Below are 23,721 nucleotides of genomic sequence, written 5' to 3'. Positions count from 1 at the left end.
GCGATGGCCTAATTGCGTTTAACCCGTTCTGGAGGCTCGCGGGAGAGCGAGGTGCAGATGGTAAGCGCAAGGCACATAAAAAAGAAACGAGCTAGAACGGCGGCGACAGCGTAGTTGGCGATCTGATAGCGCCGCCGGACCCACCGGTCCATGGGTGGGACCGACAGTCTGACCCAGCCTGAGCTCATCAACTCAGAGCATGGCTTCAGAGTCGAGCTTTATAATTTGTTAAGCATTGAATATTGGTCTTTATAACGCCATTGATATTTATGATAGGTAGTTTGCATGAGGTCTGTCATAACCAATAATCCTATCCCATAAAATGAAAGAAATTTGCTAAGCAAAAAAAGAAAATATCAATCCAATATATTCATATGTAGGTATATCCATTTTCAATCAAATATGTATGATTTGATTCATAGGCTGCTTTTGAAGTTCACAAAATACGAATAACAAATTCACAGAATAGGTAAGGCATTATTTTCTATTCATATTGGGAACCTAACTTCACTTGGATGCATCTGCAAATGAGTAAAATGCATCTGCAGGCGAGACACACTCGTCTCGTCTGTGGGGCGGTGTCTGGGCCAATGGGCTAGTGGTGGCTCCGGGAGCCTGTACCGTGCACTGTGCACGTGCACCGTGCAACGTGCACACTGCACAGTGCAGCACCAGGTGCTGATCGGGGGAGAACCGGCCCCTGCCGCCCTGCTGGAGGGCACGGGCGCCACCGTGAGTCAGGGCCGGTCCACGAGGGGTGCAACTCACGAACAAGGCCGCACCGGAAATACCGTCTGGTCTGGGGGCAGCTTTGGCGCCCCTCTGCACTGCGCCGCAGGGAGACGTTGGAGACTCAGCGATCAGAGGCAACAATGCATGGTGGCACCCGCCACCCAAACCCACAGGTTTATTGAAAATCGATCGCCAATCTTTGCGGTGGTCAATCAGTAATCACTATGGTATCTAGTGTAAAAAGCGTCAAAATTCGAAACGACTCCGTTTGTACTCTGGTTTCTGAAATGACTGTTCATTGCTCATGCTTATTGGTCATCTTCCAAATATGTTGGAGGTGCTTTGCCCCGCTATTCGCGCTAACTCGCTACGAGACACAATACCAACCTACGCCTTTGTCTTGCGTTTTTGGTGATTCAGCAGCACACACTGGAAAACAGTCACAAATTAGGAATGCCGTCTCGCCGTTTGGCGCGGACCGGACAGGCCGCTCGTGCCATTCGTGTCCGATCGTGTCTGTACCTGCCCCTGTCTGCAGGCGCCGCGCCGGTGCCGGAGCCGGTGCCGGAGCGGGCTTTTGGCGGGCACCGTGCCGCCAGGCGTGCAACGAAAAGAACGGCGGCGCCTCGGCCAGCGCGGGCCACATGGCTACAGCAATTGTGACCGCGTGCTTACGAGTTACGACCCTCATTGTTTTGATGACATGTAACGTTATTACTGCTGACAGCTGATGTCAGCTTTTTTGTATCAAATAACGTTTCCTTGAGGCATTTGAGTCTTTGACGATATCACCGTGCTTCATTTATTTACAATTACCGTTATATTTAACCATGAGTAACTGCGAAATCAGCCGTACCTACACTTATCGATTGTTTACTCTAGGTACTTGCTAATCAATATGAAGCAACTGGTATGAAGCAAAGCATTTATTTTGGGCGAAGAAGCTGGCGCCACATTTCGATGAATTGTTTTGGAAAACCGCGAACTTGAAGATGAGAACGACGAACTGTTTTAAAGCCACCCGGTCCGGTATGTATCCTTACAATATTTTTTTTCGTGATATGTTAAGTGGCCTTTTGATTGCTGTGCTGTCCACCTGCCGTTACGCGTGACCTCACGTTACTAGCTGGAGCCGAGCGAGGCTGTGGCGTAAAAACGTTAAAAGCCCCCTCGCCACTAATTTCACCCGAGACTATACGGGACGCCAAGGCACGGCCTTTTGCCCAAGATTTTAGATTACTTTGCTAATACTTTTACCTAGGCTTCTTCTTAGTTCCTCTTGCTTATTACACTTTATACTATTGGTATGAAATATGCGAATGGGTGGGTAAATTCAGGTGGTCAATAAGCTTTGGGAATATGTAGATGTCGCCAACCACTCCGACACCAGTCACCAGTTTGATTCGTCACTTGGCAACTGCTAGCACGCAGCAAACGGTCGCCAACTTCCCGCCGTCAATGTTTACTCCGGGCGGCGCCGTGCTAACCCAAACTGGCGGCTCGACGGCGCGCGTGTAACGCCCCCCCCCCCCCCTCCCTGGGGAACGGCGCCGCTGGTATCACGTGCGCCGTACTACTGGGAGTTTGTCGCGTCGGCGCGGCCTCCCATCCCCCTCACGTGTCGCGCGTGGCCATCAGTTTACTCATCACCGCGCGCGCGCCAAACGTCTGACCTTGGTGCCAGTTCTTGGCGCCAAACCGCGCCGGCGCCTCACGGTCAGGGTCACGTGACATGTGCCGGAGTATCACCATAACAGTCACGTGGTGTTTCTGGACGCCGACGCCGATGCGTCGGCGTCTGTCCCGGTGACACGGCGCCGTGGCCGGCCGGCTGGCCTTCAGCGCACGGGGCCGGTCATCTCAGGGTCGCCTGGCTCGGCTCACGGCGTCCACAACTCGCGGACCGGGCGCGCTCAATGCCAGCCGGCGCCGCGACGCACCGATTTCCCGCCAAATCTCACCACGTGCAGCGTGGTGACGCCCCCTTTTTGCGCGCCTCAGTCAGCGGGCGATGTGTCGCTCAGCGCGCGATGCAGCAGGCACGTGGCCACTGCACACTGGGCCGATCGCCAGGTCTAGCACGACATGGGTAAAAAAATCGAACTTTGTGGATGTGCAATGAAACCTATGCCAATTTGTTCAAAAATGATCATACTACATTGCTGTGGTCTTTGTTTTCCAACACAATTGCTATTTCATGGCGAAAACTCAGCTTAAACACGAACTTCGGAATCGTTTGGACCGAACTCGTCCCCCGCACTCTTCGACAACGTATCTTTGATCCACGAAAATAATCACAATTTGAGGAGGAATTCCACATTTATATACATCAAACGATAGCTCCGGGTCTGCAGAACACACATAACCACATGAAAATGGCGAACTCTTACTTGGTTATGATGTATTGGCACCGCAAAGATTTAAAGACGAAAATATAATTTCACATACTTGATGTCGCACACAAATAGACTTTTAAAAAAAGTACCGCGGAGTACCGCTTCGAAAATCTCGCTACATGTCAATGATTCATTGCACTACAAGATCCAACAGTCACTTTTTGCGACTTTTTGCGACTTTGGATGTAGCAGCCAAACATCAACCCGCGCCGGACCGGTGCTCGGCGTCAAACGCGCCGGGCCGGGAGATGTTGATTGAACACTCCCCTTCTAACTCGGCTCTTGGGCCACATATCGACACGTAGTAAGTGGCATTCGAAAGAGCGCCCGAAATTCCAGATGGAGTAATTAGTCATTTCTAGGTCAGGTCAAAGGTCACGTCACCAGAGGTCATCAAAAGTAAAATGTTGCATATATCAACATTTCTCGAAAACCGGCCCTTACCTCGGGGACCAATAGAGCTACATCGTCGCGGGAAAGTGCATTCAATTGCTCTTTTAGCGGTCTTTCTGAAATAAGCCCTCACATTTGGCTTAACCCTCGCCCCTAGTGGTGTTTTTCCAGCCGCGAACGTATATAAGGGGTCCGTTGGACCCCCGCCGTTTCGCCCCTGATCAAGCTAGAGCTTCGCGGAAAAGACGAGCGTGTTGCCCGTGACAAGAGGAAGCTGATGATACCCAATTGTAAGGTTCTAGGTCATCGGTTGACCTTCCAGGTCAGGTCAATGACCCAAAAGTCGGGAAAATCGGGACCTGTTAGAAAGTCGTAAAGGGTGGCTGCTATGGGTTTTGTGGGTGCTGATCACGAATATAATGTTATTTACGATCATAGATGATGTCTTCATACATTTAGGCCAGGTCGGGTCAGGTCAGGTCTGGTCAACCAGTAAGGGTTTTGCCGGGTATTTGCAGTAGGTGGCAACCGCCTCTGACAGCTTTGTAACATGTTACGAAGGCACCAAAGCTACATAGTAAATGTTCAAATGGTTGCTAGATTCGAATTCAGCTCCAAAAACTAGCCTAGAAACATGTAAAACTCGAAAAAGTGAACCAAGGTCATTAAAGGCCAATGACCTTACCTGACCTTCTGGTGACCTTGACACCCACCCTAATGCATGGGGGCAACATCATATCCCATGTTTGAACGCTTTAAACCAAGAAAAGACTGCAAACCCGCGGCTAATGCGAGCCGACATACGCTAAATCGCGATTCCGGTCAAACATGGCCTCGAAAGAAGGTCACAGGTCAAAGATCATTAAGGTCAGGGTCATGAAATTTTCAGGTTAACTGTAAAAGTAGTTATCGCGAGGGTACTGAAAGTTTCGTTGCGATCGGCCGCTTTTTACGCGAATTACTCGCGAAAAACCAAGGGTTCCTTTCGAAGATTCAGGTCCCGTCGCGCTAGAATGGCATATCGGCCCACTGTGCACTGGCTAGCTATATCGCAAAAGCGCAGGTCCGACTCGGTGCGATGCCCGGTCGGCCGTTTCTTATAGGTATCTTGGGTCGGCCCACTGTGTGGTAAACGGTAGCGCACACATCACATCTTCAGCATCTCGTGGACGGTGCAATGCTTCAGTTGCTGGTGCTCATTGGATATCACGGGTAGGTGTGTTTGATAAATTGCTATAAAGTATTTGGAGTTTGGATGAATCAGTTCGCACTTCGCAGTAAAGAAGATACTACTTTTCTCCCAATGACTTTGGATTATTGGGAGTTAGCAGAATGGACCTGGTCCGGTTACATAGTACATACCTAGGTTGAAAATCCAGGATATGCGACATGAAATGCATTTCATGTGTTCTGTCACTCAGATCGACCTCGAAAGTTCGGTCGGTGAAGTGGGGGAGGTCATCTAAGATCTAGCGTGACCTGGTGACCTGGCCAAGTGACCTGGGGCGTGGCAGAAATGCATACTTCATGCTATGGAAACGGTAATACATTTTAAGTCCACCTTTTCATGGAAGACGTTCTTCTGAAGCCTGAACGGGACGACTACCCCTTAGATCATTTATTTTTCTTTCCTTCTCTCCATCTACCCGTTCTTTTAACAGGCGCGGTAGCCAACCATCCATCTCAGTCTCGCCACCGCCTCTCCCTTTCTCAGTTTGAATTTTGGAAGGGAACCGGGCGAGGTGAAGGTATGGGAAGCCGTTGGGGCTGAATGGACGGCGGTGAGAGCTGCCTCCGGGGCGCGTCTCGACGGAACGGTCGACGGAGGCGCCGGGTCATCACGGGCTCAGACCGTCGGCGACACGCCGGCCCAATCCGACAGTCACTCTCCTCGAGTCGGTCGCACAAAAACGGTGCCAGTTTTTACACCGGGCCCAAGAGGAGCGTCTGAAGTATTTTCCTTTGCGAAACCTTATGGATGAAGAGGGTGTGGAAGGGTGGGGTGAGATGAGAAACGTTTGGTACGGAACTGGGAGCTGAGAGATGAGGCGAGATGACCAGTGACCATTCAACTATCCACTGGATTGTGGGTTAGCGAACTGGCAAGGCAGTCAATATTAAAATATCCTGAATGAAGGACATGAAACATTTTGATGGTTAGACGACGTTCTTTCTTCAGTTTCTCATTTTTATTCTAAAATGGCTTGCTATTACCTTTCAGGTACTTCAAGAAACGCTCGCGAATATGAATATTCGCTCAATGCGTATAACAACATTTATTGTCATCCAAGATCATCACCGTCTCATACATGCAGCACGTGACGTGTTGTTAAAACGAGAACGGCATCACAGACGTTGGCGCCCTCCACAGTTGAAAAAGGGTAGTAACAGACGACGGCAGTGGTTACGCTGGCCGAAAGACAACGAACAGAGTATCACTGGTATCAGCTCACAGTATCACTGGTATCAGTGAGAGATCACACCAGCCCAACGTCTCCTTGGCAGGGTCTCCTCCACAGAACGACTATGAATATGGCAGTGATGAAGTTTCACCCATCGGGCACCTATACACTACAATCTCTTCTCGAACCGGCTCAGTCTCGAAAACGATTACTATAGTGAACACTGATGAAAAGCCGCTAGCTGTGAAACTTTTGATAGTCCTTAACTTCCTACCCTAAACCTAAACAAGACCACCCCCCTCCCCCCCCCCCCCCCAGTAAGTGATAAGCATTGTTAGATCAAGCACAATGATACGATGGACGTTTAACGCGCGGGCGGGGTTAACAGGAGAAAATTAGCCACACAACAAAAGTAAAAAAGTTGAAACGACACTTTCCAAACATCACATCGAATCACTCAGAACTCAGCACTTTCGAGGTGAGTATGAATGGCACAGTGGGATATAGGCCATCTGGTGTGGTTGCCCACAAGGGATGTGAGGCCAAGATCAGTGAGCGGCTGCTGAAATGAGATCACTGCAGGGGGCTGCGCTCACCACCTTCCATCTGTTATCTGGGACAGGCCCCACTAAGCCCCCTTGAGCCAACCTCGTCTGCTTCATCGAGCCAAATTATTGGATCTCGTCAGGTGGCTGTGTCCCATCAAAGACTTGTAAACCACGTGAGCCGAGATCCGACAGTTCGTTTATCTTTCTATGGGAGACGGAGAAGTGTGCACTGTTTCGTCAGCGAGGCATGGCAGCAGCTCTCTGAAGCGGAGGTGGTCCCGGTCATTGCAGATTTCTGCCAGTGGAGGGCGGCTATCGCGCACAGAGATAGCGGATCTTTTTCCGGCTCGAGAAATGTCTGAAACAAAAGCAAAACGCGCGTTAGCGATATTGTGGCATTGTTGAACGTGGGGACATATTTCGTTGATGCTGTCATTTTTTTTTTTTGTAGATAATGTAAGTGCACTGCTATCGATGACGTCCAAGGAGCCAAACATCCCCGCCCAGCCCGAATCTAGTTCTATTCGCTTATCCCCGCGCCGATTCCGTTCCTAGCACACGGAGAAATTATACATGATCATGAGCAATCATGTCCCGCTATATCCACACTGGACAGGATCCACCTTCTGTCTCGCTCCACTCACCCGTGCTGGAGGTGTGTTCGGTTGCTTTGAGAGGACTGTCGGGAGGACAGGCTGATATCCTCTCTGTCTCCTTCAGTGGCGCTGGGCGGCTCAGCTCCGGGGTCGTTTTCAGCACCACCGGCACCGTCCGTGTCTGCAGCTCCGACGAGCTGTCGCAGCCAAACTCCGACTCTGAGCTGTCAGCCAGCCGTGGTGGTTGATCGACAGGCTCCCATAAGAACCGACCCTCCAGCGGCTCCATCGTCTCAAAGTCAAAGTTGTATCGGCGCCGGTCGGATGCGCAGCAAGCGGCGTGTTCTTCTTTGACGAACTGACTGAGTTGGGAGCTGGTGAGCGGCTCGGAGAGACACCGGCGCGCAGGTGATCCTCCGAACTGGGCCAGACGACAGCGGCGAGCCCGCCGGGCTAGAACGGGAGCCATCCGCCACAGCTGGTCACTGGTGAACGGCCACGGATCGCCGTGACCCGTCAGCTTCGCTCCGATACCTGTAGGGCACAACATCGCCACTGGAGCCGGCTTCACACCGGGCGAGAGCCGACCGCGCGACTGTCAAACTCGCGTCACACACGTGTGCACGTGGGAGCTATGCACCGGAGATGACGGGTGCCGCCTTGTCGGCTCGACCAATCACAGAGCGCGGTCGCGCGGGCGGCCAATCAGGGACGGGCTCACGGGGGCGGCGGGTGACACCTGACTCGGCATAGATTGAGCCATCAGAACTGAGACGGGCATTATGAGTGACATGTCAGAAGGGAAGGGACACCGCGTGAAAGTGTTGACAACTTGACAAATGTTCCGCCCAAGAATTGCGCTAATGTCAGTGCCTTCCATCGCGTTTCAACGGCCTGTGCTCCGTAAGGGGACCGAAACGCCCCCTTCTCCTTTGCCATCGATATCGCCTAAAGTAGGTAGTAGGTACTGATAATATCACCATCAAACTTTCAGGAGCCCTCCTGCCATCAATTTTCCATATGGTGGCTGAAATTGTTTCCAGAGGCTATGCTAGGTTGGTTGCAAAGGACGTCAGAATGACGTCATGTTCTGTTATTTTCGACCCAAACAAGGTTTTACAGGAGGAGCTGTCATGCGTCAGGCTTGAAGCTACATACAGTTTTGAAGATAGAAAAAAAATGTCTAACACAGAAAAGATGTAGAATTAGGAGGAATACAAAATTGCTATCTCGGATTTTAGAAAATTATGAATTGGACCAAAAAATAAAAAGAATGTAGTGGATAAAATATCCTATTAAAAAAAAAATCTTACAAATCTAAAAGAAAATGTATTATAAAACCTACAGGTCATCCATCGCCAAACCAACTTTAAAAAACTCAAAATTGACGAAGGCAACTTTTAATCCTCGCCAGCACATTGAGGGGTGATGCAACCCCCGTAAGGTTGTTCGCAAATATCTCGCGTAAAAAGCGGCCGATCGCGACGAAACTTTCAATAGCCTCGCGTTCATCAACTTTACACCTACCCTAAAAATTTCATGATCCTGACCTAAATGACCATTGACCTGTGACCTATTTTCCGAGACCATGTTTGGGAGGAATCGCGATTCGGCGTATGTCGGCTCGAATTAGCCGCGCGTTTACAGTCTTTTCGTGGTTTCAAGCGTTCAAATGTGTGATTTTATGTTGCTCCCATGCATTAGGATTTAGGATGGATGTAAAGGTCACCTGAAGGTCAGGTCAGGTCATCGACCTTTGGTGACCTCGGTCCACTTCCACTTTTTCGAGTTTTGCATGTTGTTAGGCTAGTTTTTGAAGCTGAATTCGAATTTAGCAACCATTTGAACATTTACGAAGTAGGTAGTTTTGGTGCCACTGCCTTCGTAACATGTTACGGAGCTGTCAGAGGCACCTGACACGTACCTTCTACGAATACCCGTCACGACTTTTACTGGTTGACCTGACCTGACCTAATCCGACCTGGCCTAAATGTATAAAGACATCATCTGTGATAAAAACTAACATGATATTCGTGATCAGCACCCCGAAAAAAAGACATAGCAGCCACACTTTACGACGTTCTAACAGGTCTCGGTTTTCCCGACTTTTGGGTCATTGTCCTGATCCGGAAGGTCAACCAATGACCCAGGACCTTAAAATTGGGTATCATCAGCTTCCTTTCGTCACGGGCAGCACGCTCGTTTTTTTCTGTGAAGCTCTCGCTCGATCAGGGGCCAAACGCGAGGGCGGGGGGTCGTACCAACCGTCGAAAGACGGTTGGTTGGTAGTTGGTACATACCCTTGTGCCGTCGAAGGACACAAAATTGCCTGTGCCGGCGAGGGTTAAACTCAACTTTTTTAGCCGTTCTAGACCGTGTATCGTACAACTAGGACCCCATTGGATTCCTTGTGATGTGAAGAGCTATATCCCATTTTACATTTTTATGCAAAAATATCAATTTTGAGGGTTAAGCTTCTTTTTTTACCTGAAGTTGACCTGACCTTCACCAGAACGTAACCAAAACTGACCCCAATGTTCACCTAAACCACATCATTGAATTTGACCTGTAAAATTGATAATAAAAAAACCATCACGCGACCACGCGATGGGTTCATGTTGTGACCCCTAGTGACCTGACCTCCGTAACCTGACCTGGTAACATGTGTATACGTAACATGTGTATCCTGGCCTGGTAACATGTGTATGCTGTGCATGTATACGTTTCTCTGTGAGCTGGATTGCGTCACCATCTCCTCGTATTTACTATTTTACCTCTTATGACTCGAACTCAAGAATAGCCATGTTGTATGGATGAGTTTTTAAGTGTTCAATTAACAATAAACAATGAACAATAACAGTGTTTTAGTCACTTTTAACCCGCTCCCCGTTGGGGTCTGCCGAGCAACGCACTCCGTTGGGGGGACCCATTTTGCGCCCCCCCCCCCTAAGATCTCGAGAACCACGCAACATAGCGACAAGCAGCAAACGGTTTTGGCTAGCCCCAATAGGGCTAGCCAACTGCCTTGTGATCAAGTTTCACTGACCTCGGTCAAACCGATAACGTCATAGGTCAGGTCAAATGTCGAATTTTCACCGTTAGCACAGGCATTTCAAGAAATGTGTTGTAAAATCGAGTAAAATGCATGTCATTAAAAATCATCGATGGGGAATTGTTCGTCAAACACATAGTGTTTGCTATTTGAGGTCACTGATACTAGGTCAGGTCACAGAGGTCAGGTCACTGAAGGTCACAATATGAAAATATCATATGATGCATGTTTTATGGCCCATTTTACATGACAAATGCGATTTTGCGGGTCAGGCAGCCTTTGGGCCAGTTAAGGTTATGTTCTGTTCCGATGAAGGTCAGGTCAAGGTCAGGTCAAGTTAGGTCAAATTTCAAACATAATATTTTTGCATAAAATGGGTATCGATTCGATGCAGCTCGTCACGGGGAGTCTAATGGCGGTCTTTGTTTGCGCAACGTGATCTAGAATTGCTAAAAGTTGAGTTAAAAATTTGACGTCATCAATTTTGAACAGTTTCCCGCTATAATTTGGCCAAAAAAGGAGGTATCGATCTAAAATTTTGTGTTTAGATAGAAGAGCGCAGGGACTATCATAGTGTATTCCGTTTTTCGAAGTTCGAAATTTTTAGGATTTTTTAAAGCTTTTCTTTAAAAAATCAGTTGTCAGTAATCAGTATTTTTTTTTGGGTCAAAATCCCAAAATTCTGAAAATCCGAAACAGCAGGTTTGTAGCGCTGTCTATTATCTACAAGACCACATAAATACCTTTGAAATCGCTTGTAAACTGTAGATTTTGTGAGCGTTTCAAGATGTCATGTTTTTGCTCATTTTTGTTCGAGCATGACTTCAGTTTGACCTCAATAACTCCTGACCTAAGGTGACCTCCGACTCAAAATTTTGTGTGAAGTTGTCAAATTGATGCCCGGGAAGGACTGAGAAATTTGGCGGCGCTGCGCCGCTGTTTCTTGCTATCCAGGAAAAACCTTAGGGGGACCAACCCTCCCCCCCCCCCCAACGGGGCGAGGGTTAATTTAGCAAAATATGCAGTATAGGGTAGCCTGGGCATGACGCCCCACATTATTTATTTTGCTAAATAACTTTTGTCCCACATTACCTGAAAGGTAACGTTTGTGCTCAGTGTGTTCTTTGAACATTTTACTTTAAGTTCCACTCCTCAGATTCATTCACTTGTGATCGAACTCCCAGCTAGGAAGTGATTTGTGAAGCAACTGCAAATGAGGCATTTTGCCTCACCTCACCCCCAGGTCAAAACGCCCCACGGCCTGGGGCAAGAAGCCCCATACTCTGGATTGAAATTTAAACATGGTAATTGGCTCAATGTTATATGCATGCGAGATTCGTTAAACCGCTGGAGACACGGCGCTGAAGTTAGCAACTTCCATCCTATCGGATGTTCAGCTGTGACACTTTGGATGACCATGTTTTTCACCTGCCTCATAAGGCCAAATAATAAATTATTGCACTGCCAATGCTAACAAAATTTTTCCTTTGCCATCCAGTTGCTGAGAAAATACATATAAATGCATAAGAACTTACTGTTCGCCAGCCAGCGAACATTAGGATTTAGGAAGTGGGTGGTCCGAAGTTCGAACAACACATAAGGTTAAACGCCCCATGGGGCTTTTTGCCCCGTGTCCTACTGGGGCGTTTTACTCCGGTAAGAGAACAACGCCTTGCGTTTGCGAGACATAATAATACATAATACGAACCAACCCGGCATTACGAACCATTCAACCAACCCGGAGCAGCTGTTGCTTTTGTTATACATAGGTATGCCTTCAGTAGTACATGAGTTATAGGATAGTGCACCCACTGCCGAAGCGCTCGCTCGTTCTGGTGTAACTCTGGGCTCGGTTGGCATCGATCAGACACCATGACGTCATACTGCACTCAGTGGATGACGTCACCGGCCACTGGACAGTCGGTCGGTTGGGCTGTGGAACGCTGATGCCCGCCCCTGCCGGCCGGATACCTCGAATTTACTCAGAACCTCTCGGCTCAGCGGTGATGCTCAGTTCCGCCGGCGCCATCGGGCATTGTTTTTGCTGGGTGAGTGTGCGCGGAATGTTTATCTAGTGTCTGAGGTACTCTCTTCGGGAATATTGCGACAAATAGGGCTGATCTAATGCGGTTGCATACCACCGGCACCGTTCTCTCGGAAAAGGACGGGTTCGGATCTCACGACCTGCCGCTGAACTCTGCATGATGAATGAGTGCTTATCCACTTTTACCCAAGCTTGATGATTGCTTCAATCACATGTTCGACAAAAGAATAGGTATGCATGAAGATTGGCTTAAATTCTCTCTTTGCATAAGGCCTGAGCCTTGAATACTGGGGCCCCATTCCGTGGTAGACCCACGCGTAGAAGAGCCACCTGGCGGACTAAAGCTAAAACCTACGCACTAGCCCCTGTCCGCCAGAGGCGCTGCTCTCCGGCCCGGGTCGGAAGGTCGGTCGCGGTCGGTCGAGCCCTGGGTCGGCCTGTATGCCGTGTGGTTCCTGGCCATGCAGCCTGTGCGATGACATTATCCTTACCGTTGCTGCTGCATGCGCACAAAATTTGTCTCTATCTGGCTGCAAGGTGTTTTTGATGAGATCAGGTGGGACCTGTTCAGTTCGTTTGTTTTATGAGGTCAGGCCTTTTCGGTCTAGTGAGACCATCGCAGGGCCAGGGAGAAGCTTTATGGCCGAGAAAACAAAGGATTAAGTAAAATACCGATTACACTGGTATGCTGTAGCGACTGAGCTAGGAGCGATGCCGGTGACTTGGGAGCATCCCGATGGGACAGGACCCTTACCATACATATAGAAGGGAGTCTTCGGGAATATTGCGACAAATAGGGCTGATCTAATGCGGTTGCATACCACCGGCACCGTTCTCTCGGAAAAGGACGGGTTCGGATCTCACGACCTGCCGCTGAACTCTGCATGATGAATGAGTGCTTATCCACTTTTACCCAAGCTTGATGATTGCTTCAATCACATGTTCGACAAAAGAATAGGTATGCATGAAGATTGGCTTAAATTATCTCTTTGCATAAGGCCTGAGCCTTGAATACTGGGGCCCCATTCCGTGGTAGACCCACGCGTAGAAGAGCCACCTGGCGGACTAAAGCTAAAACCTACGCACTAGCCCCTGTCCGCCAGAGGCGCTGCTCTCCGGCCCGGGTCGGAAGGTCGGTCGCGGTCGGTCGAGCCCTGGGTCGGCCTGTATGCCGTGTGGTTCCTGGCCATGCAGCCTGTGCGATGACATTATCCTTACCGTTGCTGCTGCATGCGCACAAAATTTGTCTCTATCTGGCTACAAGGTGTTTTTGATGAGATCAGGTGGGACCTGTTCAGTTCGTTTGTTTTATGAGGTCAGGCCTTTTCGGTCTAGTGAGACCATCGCAGGGCCAGGGAGAAGCTTTATGGCCGAGAAAACAAAGGATTAAGTAAAATACCGATTACACTGGTATGCTGTAGCGACTGAGCGATGCCAGTGACTTGGGAGCATCCCGATGGGACAGGACCCTTACCTACATATAGAAGGGACAGTGGTGGCTCTCCTCAAATTTGCTCCACCAAAATGTCGATGTGGGGTAACTGTCAGTTCTGATAGGGAGTGTGAATAATGATATGGATCCGATCTGTTCTGTGATGATAGAGAGACAGTTATCTTGACCTGGATAGATGATCGCTTGCTGAGCATTGTCTAGGAACTCGTCAAAGTAGATGCATGTGATGTTCGCTGTTACACGGTCTGTGGAGTAGAATGTTCACTGTTCGCCCAGGTAGACTTCATATAACTGAGGGAACTATCGTGTTGGAGGGATGACGCAGACTTTTTTCTAGGTGTTGCGATATAAAGCGATTAGCTTCTGTTCAGAGTTCGTGATGGGAGAACCTTGAGCAGAGCTCGGCTTTCTTTGTCCGTTCGGTTCGGTATGCATGTCCGTATAGTCCTGTCATCCAGCAGAAAAAGATGGAGGCTGTGTATCGGTAACAGTCCGCTAGAGGCGCTGCTCTCACTTTATGAACCGCTGTGTCTGTGGGCCCTGGGATGGTCGGCTTCGGTCTCAAGCATTTACCATGCTACGGCTTACGAGTGGATATGCTCCCATAAATATTTGTTCCAAAGAACTTCTCGGATTCGGCATCTGTATGCCTTGCTTTGAGAACACTCTACATTACAGGCTCCGATTCTTTTCCAAACGGTACGGCAAATGTTCGTAAATTTCGAACATCGTGGTGGGATACCTAGGTATATGCTCCAAATGTTACCCAGCCTCCGATCAGACTGTGCAGACCCGTCAAACGTTTGTTTTGCATCTCAATTCACAGACACATGCTCCTTGCTCAGGCAAGCTTGACTACCAGCGTGGATTTATCCTGAGCCGGCCTCTGCCCATCGTTCGTCAGTGGGGTGCACGAGTGGCCGCTCATGAAACTCACATGACACACTTCCTCGTTTATCGGGCAGGGAGAGGCACAGACTACGCTTCACCTCGCTCCGATCGCGTGACCGGCCAGCGCCCGAGGCGAAGGACAACGACCAGTCAGTCAGCTGGCTAATCGTCCCGCCGTAGCCGCGACGGTCAGCCCGCGGGCATCAGCCGCAGAAACAATAAACATGCGTGATTCAACGGCAAAGTCCGTCGACAATTAGCTCATGCACAGACCTCTATAGCTATTTATAGCTAATGTCAACTAGCTTCTCTAAATCAGTCTATGTAAGTAAGTAGATTGCATTGGCTGTCTATTTCTCGATGAACTTATGACTGGCACTTTTACTTGTCGTGATATCTATTTATGTTTTCTAGGCACTCCTCGAGAGTTGTTGCCTTACGTCGAAACGGAAGCTGCTTCTGTGCAATCTAAAAAAAAAAAATACAGCACTATTTGTGGTACCTACATTACAATTTGAATACGATCACCTGACATGACATGCCATACGACTAATTTATGATTGAATCGTAATTGATAATGGCTGAAACGCCTAAATTGCCCTAAAGATGTCATCCCAGATAACAAAGTAAGCAAGAAGAAAAAAATTGCATCTTTTATGTCACATTTTGTTAGGACACTATAGGTAATCATCGCACTACTCTGAACGATATGCCAGAATACGTGTAGCTACAGTCCTCGTTTAGTCGGTACTCTCAGAATCCGTTACTTTTGATAAATACCATTCCATTCGACATAAGCACTGCGTCGGTCCTATAAGACCCGTTTTGTAACCCTACCGCTACAATTTGTAACCGTTACACTCCACTTGTATCAACTGGTGCGCGAGACTAGCCCGCTCGCCCAAAATGCATCCCACAACCACCGGGCCACACAACAAAAGACGTCGGACAACAGGCCAGTCTAGGGGCGCATCCTTTTCAGGGGACATCGACCCGGGGTGGTATCCGCCGCACGGGCCACCTCCTCGCGATGACCTGTCAACCCGCACCGTGCCGCCGGCGCCCCTCTCAAAGGGCGGCAGGACCGAACAAAGCCACGCCGTCCACTGACAGCGGAGAAGGGTCAGCGGGCCGATGGATTGGGTCGGCGAGCCGCGGACGGCGTTCGCATCTATCGGAACCACCGCGGGGGGTCCAGCGGGACAGTCGGGAGGCACAGAGCTCCGTCCGGCTCCTCTTCAGTGGCGGTGATGAGCGATATCATCATTCAACATAGTATTATTTTATTACATTTCCCCCTCCACTGGCATCTTCCTCCGGTCAATTGTTAGCTCATCTTACTTTACTTGCTATCTTACTGTTCAGTTGTAATGTCACATGCTTTTGTGCTTGGGGGACAGAACGGACTGGAGTAATTTTGGATCAGCCCAAACCACTAGCGACTAAAAAGCTGAAACTGTTGCCATTAACCCTCGCGGGCCCGGGGGGGGCGTTTTTCGCCCCCCCCCCTGGCGAATATTTGCGATAACTCCCGAACGCTTAGGGATAGGAAGGCGAAACTTTCAGTACCTTTTCTCCCATCAATTTGACATCTTCTGAAGTAAAAAATTTGGACCTAGCCCCCTTGATGACGTCACAAGGTCCATTTTTCTAGGCCCCTGCACGGCAAACTTCGGCGTCACAGACGCAAACTTCAAATAGCTGCTAAAAATAGAGTTTTAGAGATAAAGACAAATTACGAGCACGGCTGTGTAGCGTTTGACCTAGAGAAAAATAGAAAAATAGTTTTGGTGACCTGAGGTCAGAGGTCAGGTCAACGACCCCGAAATGTGGTTTTAGTTTTTCGCAAATAACTTCGACAAAAATGGTCCTAGAGCTACGGCAGTGGTACCATCGCATTCGCCTTGTCAAGCCGCGTCGAATGATATATATTTTGTTCGGAAAAGGTCAAGTTTCATGTTGACCTCATGTGACCTCGAATGACCTCTGGTTGACCTTGACACATGAAAGGTCGTTTATGATGGATTTGTACCCGCTGATCACGAATCTGGCATCTATTTTCCTCTAAGCCTTCATTTAGAGCTTCCGGATGGCAAAATTGTCTTATTTATTATTACTAACTTGAATCAGTGAAATAGCCTCTAGCAGGGATACTCTTCTGTGACCTTGACCTTTGAGCAGCAGCAGCCTTGTATCGTAAGATGAACCACAAATAGGGAACTGATAAGCCTCAAAACATTTCAAAACATCTTGGAAATTAGCACGCAAGATGTGCGAAAAAGTGCCAAGTTTGAGGTCAATTTTGAGCGTGACCTTGACCTTGACCTTTGATTTGGAGCACATTTTCAGAATCCTCAGATTCTCTTCTTTTGTTTGACACCTAATTTTGCCGGTTTGATGCAGCCTGCCGTCCTCTAGAAGGCTTACTTTGAGATCACTACACATGTGCCGGTTTTGGCCTTTGACCTTGACCTCTGACCTTGAAAATTGACCTGAGGTCAAAAATTTTAGTTGCATTAGAATCGTCTCGTAAGGACCTTTCGTTTGGTATCGCTTTTGTTTCCGTAGCTCCCTTATTTACGGAGTTAGACAGGGGGGGGGGGCGAAAAACGCCCCCCCCCCGGGCTGCGGTGGTTGGGATTACCCCCCGGGCCCGGCCGGGTTAAAATGGCTCGTGCTGTTCAGCTTGTGTATGCTAAATCCCGCCACAAAAAGCGACAAATACCCATGTCAAATCACCACACACCAAAGCAGGCTCGCGCTTTTCAGTTGTGATCGCGACTGGCTAGGTGAGAGAGGCAGACACCACAGAGTCTGTCTGGCCGGTGGCGCGCCGGCCAGTTTTTACTCTCAGACCTCTGTCTGCCTGTCACTTTGGGCTGGCGGATAATTTCTACCGGTCTGGCCGTACCGCGTCTGCAACCTTGATCCTTCAGACCGACGGCCGGCCGGCCTGCCGAGCTGTGTAATTACCGCGTGACCTGTCGCCGCGGCGACGATTAGGTGACCTAGAGCCGACAGGGCGGCCCCTCAACCCTTTTGTTCGCCTGCCGATATAATGATGTAATGTGCCGGGCCCGATCGGCAGGACCGAGCTACCCCTGCGAACCCAGACAGAGGCTGCTCACCAGTGTCAAACTGAACCATTAGTATAGGATAGCAGCAACCTTTCCACAACATAAAGCGCGTTCAAGCCCCATATGTTGACAGCATATTTTGATGTTGCTCTTACCAGTTGACCCTACCTGCAAACTTTTTGTTTAGATGCCTAATTTTACAAACGAGTGCTGTCCTTCGCTGGTGTAGGTAGATAAGCGATGTATGGGTATTTCGTAGCTGGGGAAAATCACAAAATACCTTACCCCTTGCAAGCGCTGTGGCCAACACGCTGACTTCCCGGGACCTCCGGCGACGGAATGTGTTTCGTAACATAATCCAGAATCCCCATGTTTGTTTAGAGATCCTACACCATTGACGGCGAGATAATTAGTGTTTTCATCGATGATAGGGGAACGTAAAAGAGTTATAGTCCAATGAAACGGAATGAAGCATTATGCTGCCCCTGCAAATGGGCTGATTCTGGAAAATGCAGCTTATTTTAAAGCTAGTCGGAAAGCAAGGTAGTGTAAAATTGGTCTTGGTATCATAAAATAATGGCAATTTCCCTTGATATTACAGATCCTTGCATGCATAGTAGCATTTCAAATAAAAGGACCCTTTTATGCACGCTATAACGCATAACGAGCATATCAAATAACACCGATGTGTGTACTACAAATTACCGGAACCCAAATATGATATTCATCCTTTGCATCATATATATGTTGCAGGCACTTTAAAAAATCAGTCATTTTGTAACATGCCTAGGCATTTTTCAAAATGCCTGATTTTCCAGGCTTTTTGCAAAAAGCCTAGGCATTTTACAAAATGACTGACTCTCCAGTCATTTTGCAAAATGCCTAGGCATTTTACAAAATACCTAGCCATTTTACAAAATGACTGAGCAGCGTGTTGTAGATACGAGTACCTAATTATATACGTTTTGGTAGCGTGTAGGTGGACCGAGGAGTCCAGCATTATGATCAGAGAAGTCCAGCAGTGGGAAGTCCATACCTACCTCTCTCTATTTTGAGAAGTGCAGGCCCGCGACATTTCCAACCCCCACGTCAGCGACGCTGCTGGATTTAAAATGATCGATCTGGAGCGTCAACAAACGACTGGCCCTATTGCCGGCCTGTATCTGTAAAACCATTAGAGGTCGCGAGGATTCGATCCCACACGCTTAGGCGTTAGTGTCTTCTGAAACCAACGCTCTCGTCCTACGCCAAGCGACCTGATGATTCTCCCGATGTGGAGCTTGATATTTTTAACTGGAACCATGCAAGTAGGTAGTCAAAGCTGTCAAACAAAGACACAATCAAACAAAGACTACACTCATTCGTTTACATGTAATTGTACATCAACCGGGCCTGCCTATTGACTAGGGCCGGTCTCCGGCTGGTTTTGTTAGGTCTAGTTTTAGGCAGAACATGAACGGCGTTGATGTGTACTTGGGAGTTTTTACAGCGTTAACTAAACAATGCTTTATGCTACAGCCGAGTCTGCAACTCAACCTGGTCGTTACTCAGCATTGTCGTCATCACAGAGCTTCAAATCGATCAGCTACAGGCTGAACACGTACCTATGTATAGGGTATAGGAAGACGTCCAAAAACTGTTGGCCATAGTATCTGTAGTGGGATCTACGTTCCATGCTGGTCAGGCATTTTGCAAAATGCCTAGTCATTTTGTAAAATGGCTAGCCATTTTGAAAAAAGCCTGGTTGCGTTCAGTCATTTTTCAAACAGCCGTCTTTTTGTAAAATGCCTAGGCATTTTACAAAATGACTGATTTTCTAAAGTGCCTGCAACATATACATGTGCTCATATGTTACCTGTCTGTTGTGATGTTTTTGATGTTGATGTCATCATGCATAAATCGTCATTTGGAGTATTATGCATGGTCCGTGGCATGTGCATATAGGTATTGCATAAGGCAAGCATGCATGTTGCACAATGCACATTGAAAGGAAGCATTCGCCTCATGCCTGGATTCTGCGAGATTCGCAAATCTGACTATCTCAGGGCGCATGTTCTCAGCATAGTCTTTTAGTCACAAGGTGACTTTATTTATCGCCACTCACTATAACTAGACGACGCCTAGCCAAATTAAGATAATGCACATCTTATTTTGACCCGCCTTCTTGTTGTTAAACGCTATTTGTTTACCAAATCCACCCAATTATGCTGTCCAATCCTCGCATTAAAAAGGGAATTGTAGGCCCAAAACATTACCTAAGCGTAGCGAACCTACTGTTTACAAATGATTCCTCCAAGATGAAAGGACGGAGCAGGCGACAAGCCATGTCGTCTTACAAAGAAGATGAAGCTATATGATGGCGGAGGATGTCCAGACCAAGTGGACGGCCATAGCACAGGAAATGCAGATGAGTGCTAATTTTGGGGTGGTGTCGGGCGGCGGTGTTTTCAAGGCCAGCGGACGCGCCCAATGGCTGGCCACAGTTCGGCGGTCGTCCGGTCCAGGATGGTTGATCGGTCACTGGCTGGTGGAGCGGTCAGGATGAGAGCGTACCGGTCACCAGACCGACGACCATTTGTTCAGCAGTCATTCACCGGTGAATGAGGACATCCGGAGTGACCAATGGCCGCACTAATTTATAGCAGTGAGCCGAGACAAACGAAACAATTGAGTGCTCGGATTTAGTCAACGAACAGGACATTGGGATCCAGGCAGCTTGAGGACAGTGGGCTAGTGTGCCTGCGAGTTAAACTTGGTTTCTTCACATCCCATTTTAGAATTCTTGATGTGATTCTTTTATTTTGAAGATGGCGAAAGCCCTGAAATCCTGTGTGATCCTAACTGCGTGTGCTGGCTCCATAACTTATCCAAGGGAGACAGTAGTGCTCCGGAGATCGGATCACGAAAAGGAGAGATGGAGGGGAGGGGAGTACAGCGAGACGGTGGCGGGGCGGCGGGCTGCAGCGCGGCGGCGCGCTGGGCGGCCCGGCGTCCGTCACGACCTCACACGGCTGACCATCGGACTATGACCCTGAGACGAGGGCGTGCGCACGGCGGCCCGGCGGGTCGCCGCCCCCGCCCCCGCCGCCCCGCCGCCCCCGCTCATATCCGGATGAGCTCATCTCGACATGACTGTTTCAGATGTACCGTGATTGGCAACTCGTGCCAGATTTCAATCAGACACCTGCTGCAAACGAGCATGTTTCCAAACTATCTAGACATCACTGATGGATGACTAAAATGCACAAATTAAGCTGCACCTGATATGAGTCTGGCACAGTCACAACATTCTCAAATGGCAAGAGAATCACAGCAAATAATAACATGAATAAGCCATTCATGAAATCGGGAACATCATTCATTCCATTGCGGCACAGCAGACTCCATTCGATCTGCAAACAGCATGACTCTGGAATTCCCTTATCTGACGCTGTGGGTGGAGTGACCAGGAAGGAGAGAAGGGGCGGAGTGTAGGTCCAGCCCAGTCCCGAAACGGGCTGGCCCTTACGGCTCCCGCTGGGACCCACCTCTTCCCTCCCTTGTTGGGGGGGGGGGGGGAGGGGGCAAATGGGTGAAAGGGAAGGAGACTGTTACGACGCTAGCTGGTGGTGTGCAGCTCGACAGGACAGAGACAGCTGAGCAGAGGACGGGATAGGAGGAAGAGAGTGGATGGCAGGAGAAAAGGGCGGGAGCAAAAGATGCCGGCCCACCCCGAAAAAAAAATCCCAACCTGCCCGGGACCTCAGACTGGCGAGCTGCAATATGTTTAGTTCATCTACGAATTTAGTCTGTTTTAAGCGATATGCAATGCACGCTAAGTTTTTTAAAGCATAATTTCCAAATATGCCGGGAATGTTTTGAAACGTAAAAAATGAAGTGATAAATATAGTTAATTAAATAAAAATACATTCAACTGCACTGTCGACTAGACCTCATTCCAGCTGCTGAGCGCGTAAACATAGCTGTAAAGCCCAGGCACGCATCCCACAGCTACAACAAGATCCTAAATCAGGCTAATACAAGTTTTTGAATGCTGCGTTAATAGCCCCTAATTCTGGACATTTTCCGTCGTAACCAAATCCAAACCAGCCGACGTCTGCAAGGTCTCGAGCTGCAATGAAGATCTGGAGGTCATCTCCGGAAGCTGCGGCACAGCTGGCGCCCGACACCCGCCGCATTCCATAGTGCAGGCGCGTGCAAGGGCGCTGCCGTCGGTGCACTGGCCGCGCTGCGAGCGGACCCCGAGGACGGGTGCCCGTCAAATACCGCATCTCGCGCGGGCCGAGGCAGGTGGCAGTCAGTGCCCGTCGACTGTTGATGTTGGTGATGTCGGCTCGGTCACCTTTCACAACAGCTGCCGGCCCCGTGAGATCGAGCAGCTCCGTCTCCTGAGTGTCCCCGCCGGGGGCGGCCTCGGTTGTGGTCAGATGAGCCACTTTGGCCGCGTTTTTGTGCGTGAGCCGCGGGCGGCGGTGTGTCGTGAACTAATGACCGACAAGTTCGGTAATGAGTGTGCGTGAACAGCCGAGAATACCGCCCTAATTGGAGCGATGTTATGGACACTTAGGTGTAACCAGCGCCCACGCTGTGCCTAGTCGAGGTGAAACCTACTCAGGCGATGACAGATTCGTGACAGATATTGCATTATTGATTGAAGTGTTCTAGTTAACATGTTTCATGCCTGCTATCTTTCGGGTGCGTGTCATAACTATCGTATCACAAGCCTGAAATACCACTGTAGTGTTGCTGCCTGAAGATACTTTATCTCATAGCTCTGAATAGGCCAAAGCTGCTCTCTCGTTTATCGTCGTGGTTAAACACTCTTCTGAACGATAATCATCAGCCAGCTATGCCCCTGAAGCAAATTGGTCAATCTCGATCCTTCTTGCTGCCGAGTGGAGTCAAAACATGACCGGAATCATTCAGTTACGAGGCATGGTGCAATGGATGAGGTGCACCTGCTTTTGGAGGATGTAGTGACCTTTAGCCTTGACAAGAGCAGAGCTCACGGCTATAGCCGTGGGCTGTGGCCGGCATAGCTTTGTCACATGACTGCTTAACTGGCCTCGCAGACAACCGTTAAGTGATTATGCAATTACGAGCAACATTTTTATTATTGACTTGTTTCCGGTAACATGCTAAATTAGCCACCAGTTTACCACGAATAACATATAGCCCTAAAGGATGTCGGCCACCAGTCTTTTTATCCATACAAGAAAAAAAGCACTCATACTGGCCAAGGTGTGAACTGAGAGACTCTTCTGTCCCGCACTGTGTGGGCTGTTATTTCCGTCTTGTGTCCTGCCGCATTCCTTAGATCCTCTAATTTCCCTCGCGCATTGTTTGCATACCATTAACCCGTTTCCTTCTCAGTCCTTTTGTTTCAAACGTAGTAAATCTGCTTCCGACTTGAACACTATCCCCAAAGCGATCGAATATTCCACATACTCAGTATTAGCATACAAAAGCGACTGATCCCATCTTCTCGTGTTTCTCCCATTGTGTGTTGGTTGCTCACAGGCATTACGACTCCTCTTTATCTCTTGATCGGGCCCCTATAAATACTCGGGGATTCTTCGGGTAGGGGATTAACTCTGGCGCGGTGTGGGCTGGAGGAAGGGACCGGATATCTCGAAGGCATCTATCGTATATCTCCGGCATTCCTTTCATTCAGAGCTAACTGGAGCTGGGGAGGTGTGAGGCGCTGAACCGTTTCGCGTCCGGCACCGTGCGCGCTGCTGGGTGGCTGGCTGACTGACCCAGATGGCCCCCGCCGGGAGAGGGTCCTGCCAGGCGGACGGCTGTCCACTGTCGAACGTCTAATGTCTAAGCATTCATTGCACTTCCAATACCCAAAGGACTGGCAAGGACAGGCTGTAATGATGCTCCATTATCAGATGCAAACTGCACCCGTTTCCACCCGCAAAAATTGTTTATTATTTTCTATCAAACAGTATTTGTTGCATTCTAGAGCTCTGACGACACCGATCGTAAGGACGGCGCGCCGCCTGTGGAAAATCACCGCGCCCGCCGCGCCCGTCCACGCGCGGCCGGCAAGTGCACTGCGGGTAGCCTACCTTCAGGCGCCGCTCCGAGCGCCATCTAGGGAGAGAATCTAGCACCATCGCTGGACTGCG

The 23,721-nt window shown here is 49.1% G+C and overlaps 2 protein-coding genes across 2 annotated transcripts in view; both read right to left on the bottom strand.

Annotated features, from left to right (window-relative positions):
• Positions 1-23,721, bottom strand: part of LOC122385874 (G1/S-specific cyclin-D3-like) — a 109,269-nt gene that overhangs the window by 58,078 nt on the left and 27,470 nt on the right. The gene's annotated exons all lie outside the window — the stretch shown is intronic.
• LOC122385882 (cyclin-dependent kinase inhibitor 1-like) lies at positions 5,781-7,707 on the bottom strand. Its single transcript, XM_043374506.1, has 2 exons — positions 7,116-7,707; positions 5,781-6,829 (listed from the first exon to the last, which is right to left on the bottom strand). The coding sequence occupies exons 1-2, from the start codon at positions 7,615-7,617 to the stop codon at positions 6,669-6,671; spliced, it is 663 nt and encodes a 220-aa protein (XP_043230441.1). The 5' UTR covers positions 7,618-7,707; the 3' UTR covers positions 5,781-6,668.

Source organism: Amphibalanus amphitrite, unplaced genomic scaffold (genome assembly GCF_019059575.1).
Source record: "Amphibalanus amphitrite isolate SeventyFive unplaced genomic scaffold, NRLGWU_Aamphi_draft 000015F_arrow, whole genome shotgun sequence".
Classification (NCBI taxonomy): Eukaryota; Metazoa; Arthropoda; class Thecostraca; order Balanomorpha; family Balanidae; genus Amphibalanus; species Amphibalanus amphitrite.
This window is presented reverse-complemented; position numbering and strand designations above follow the sequence as displayed.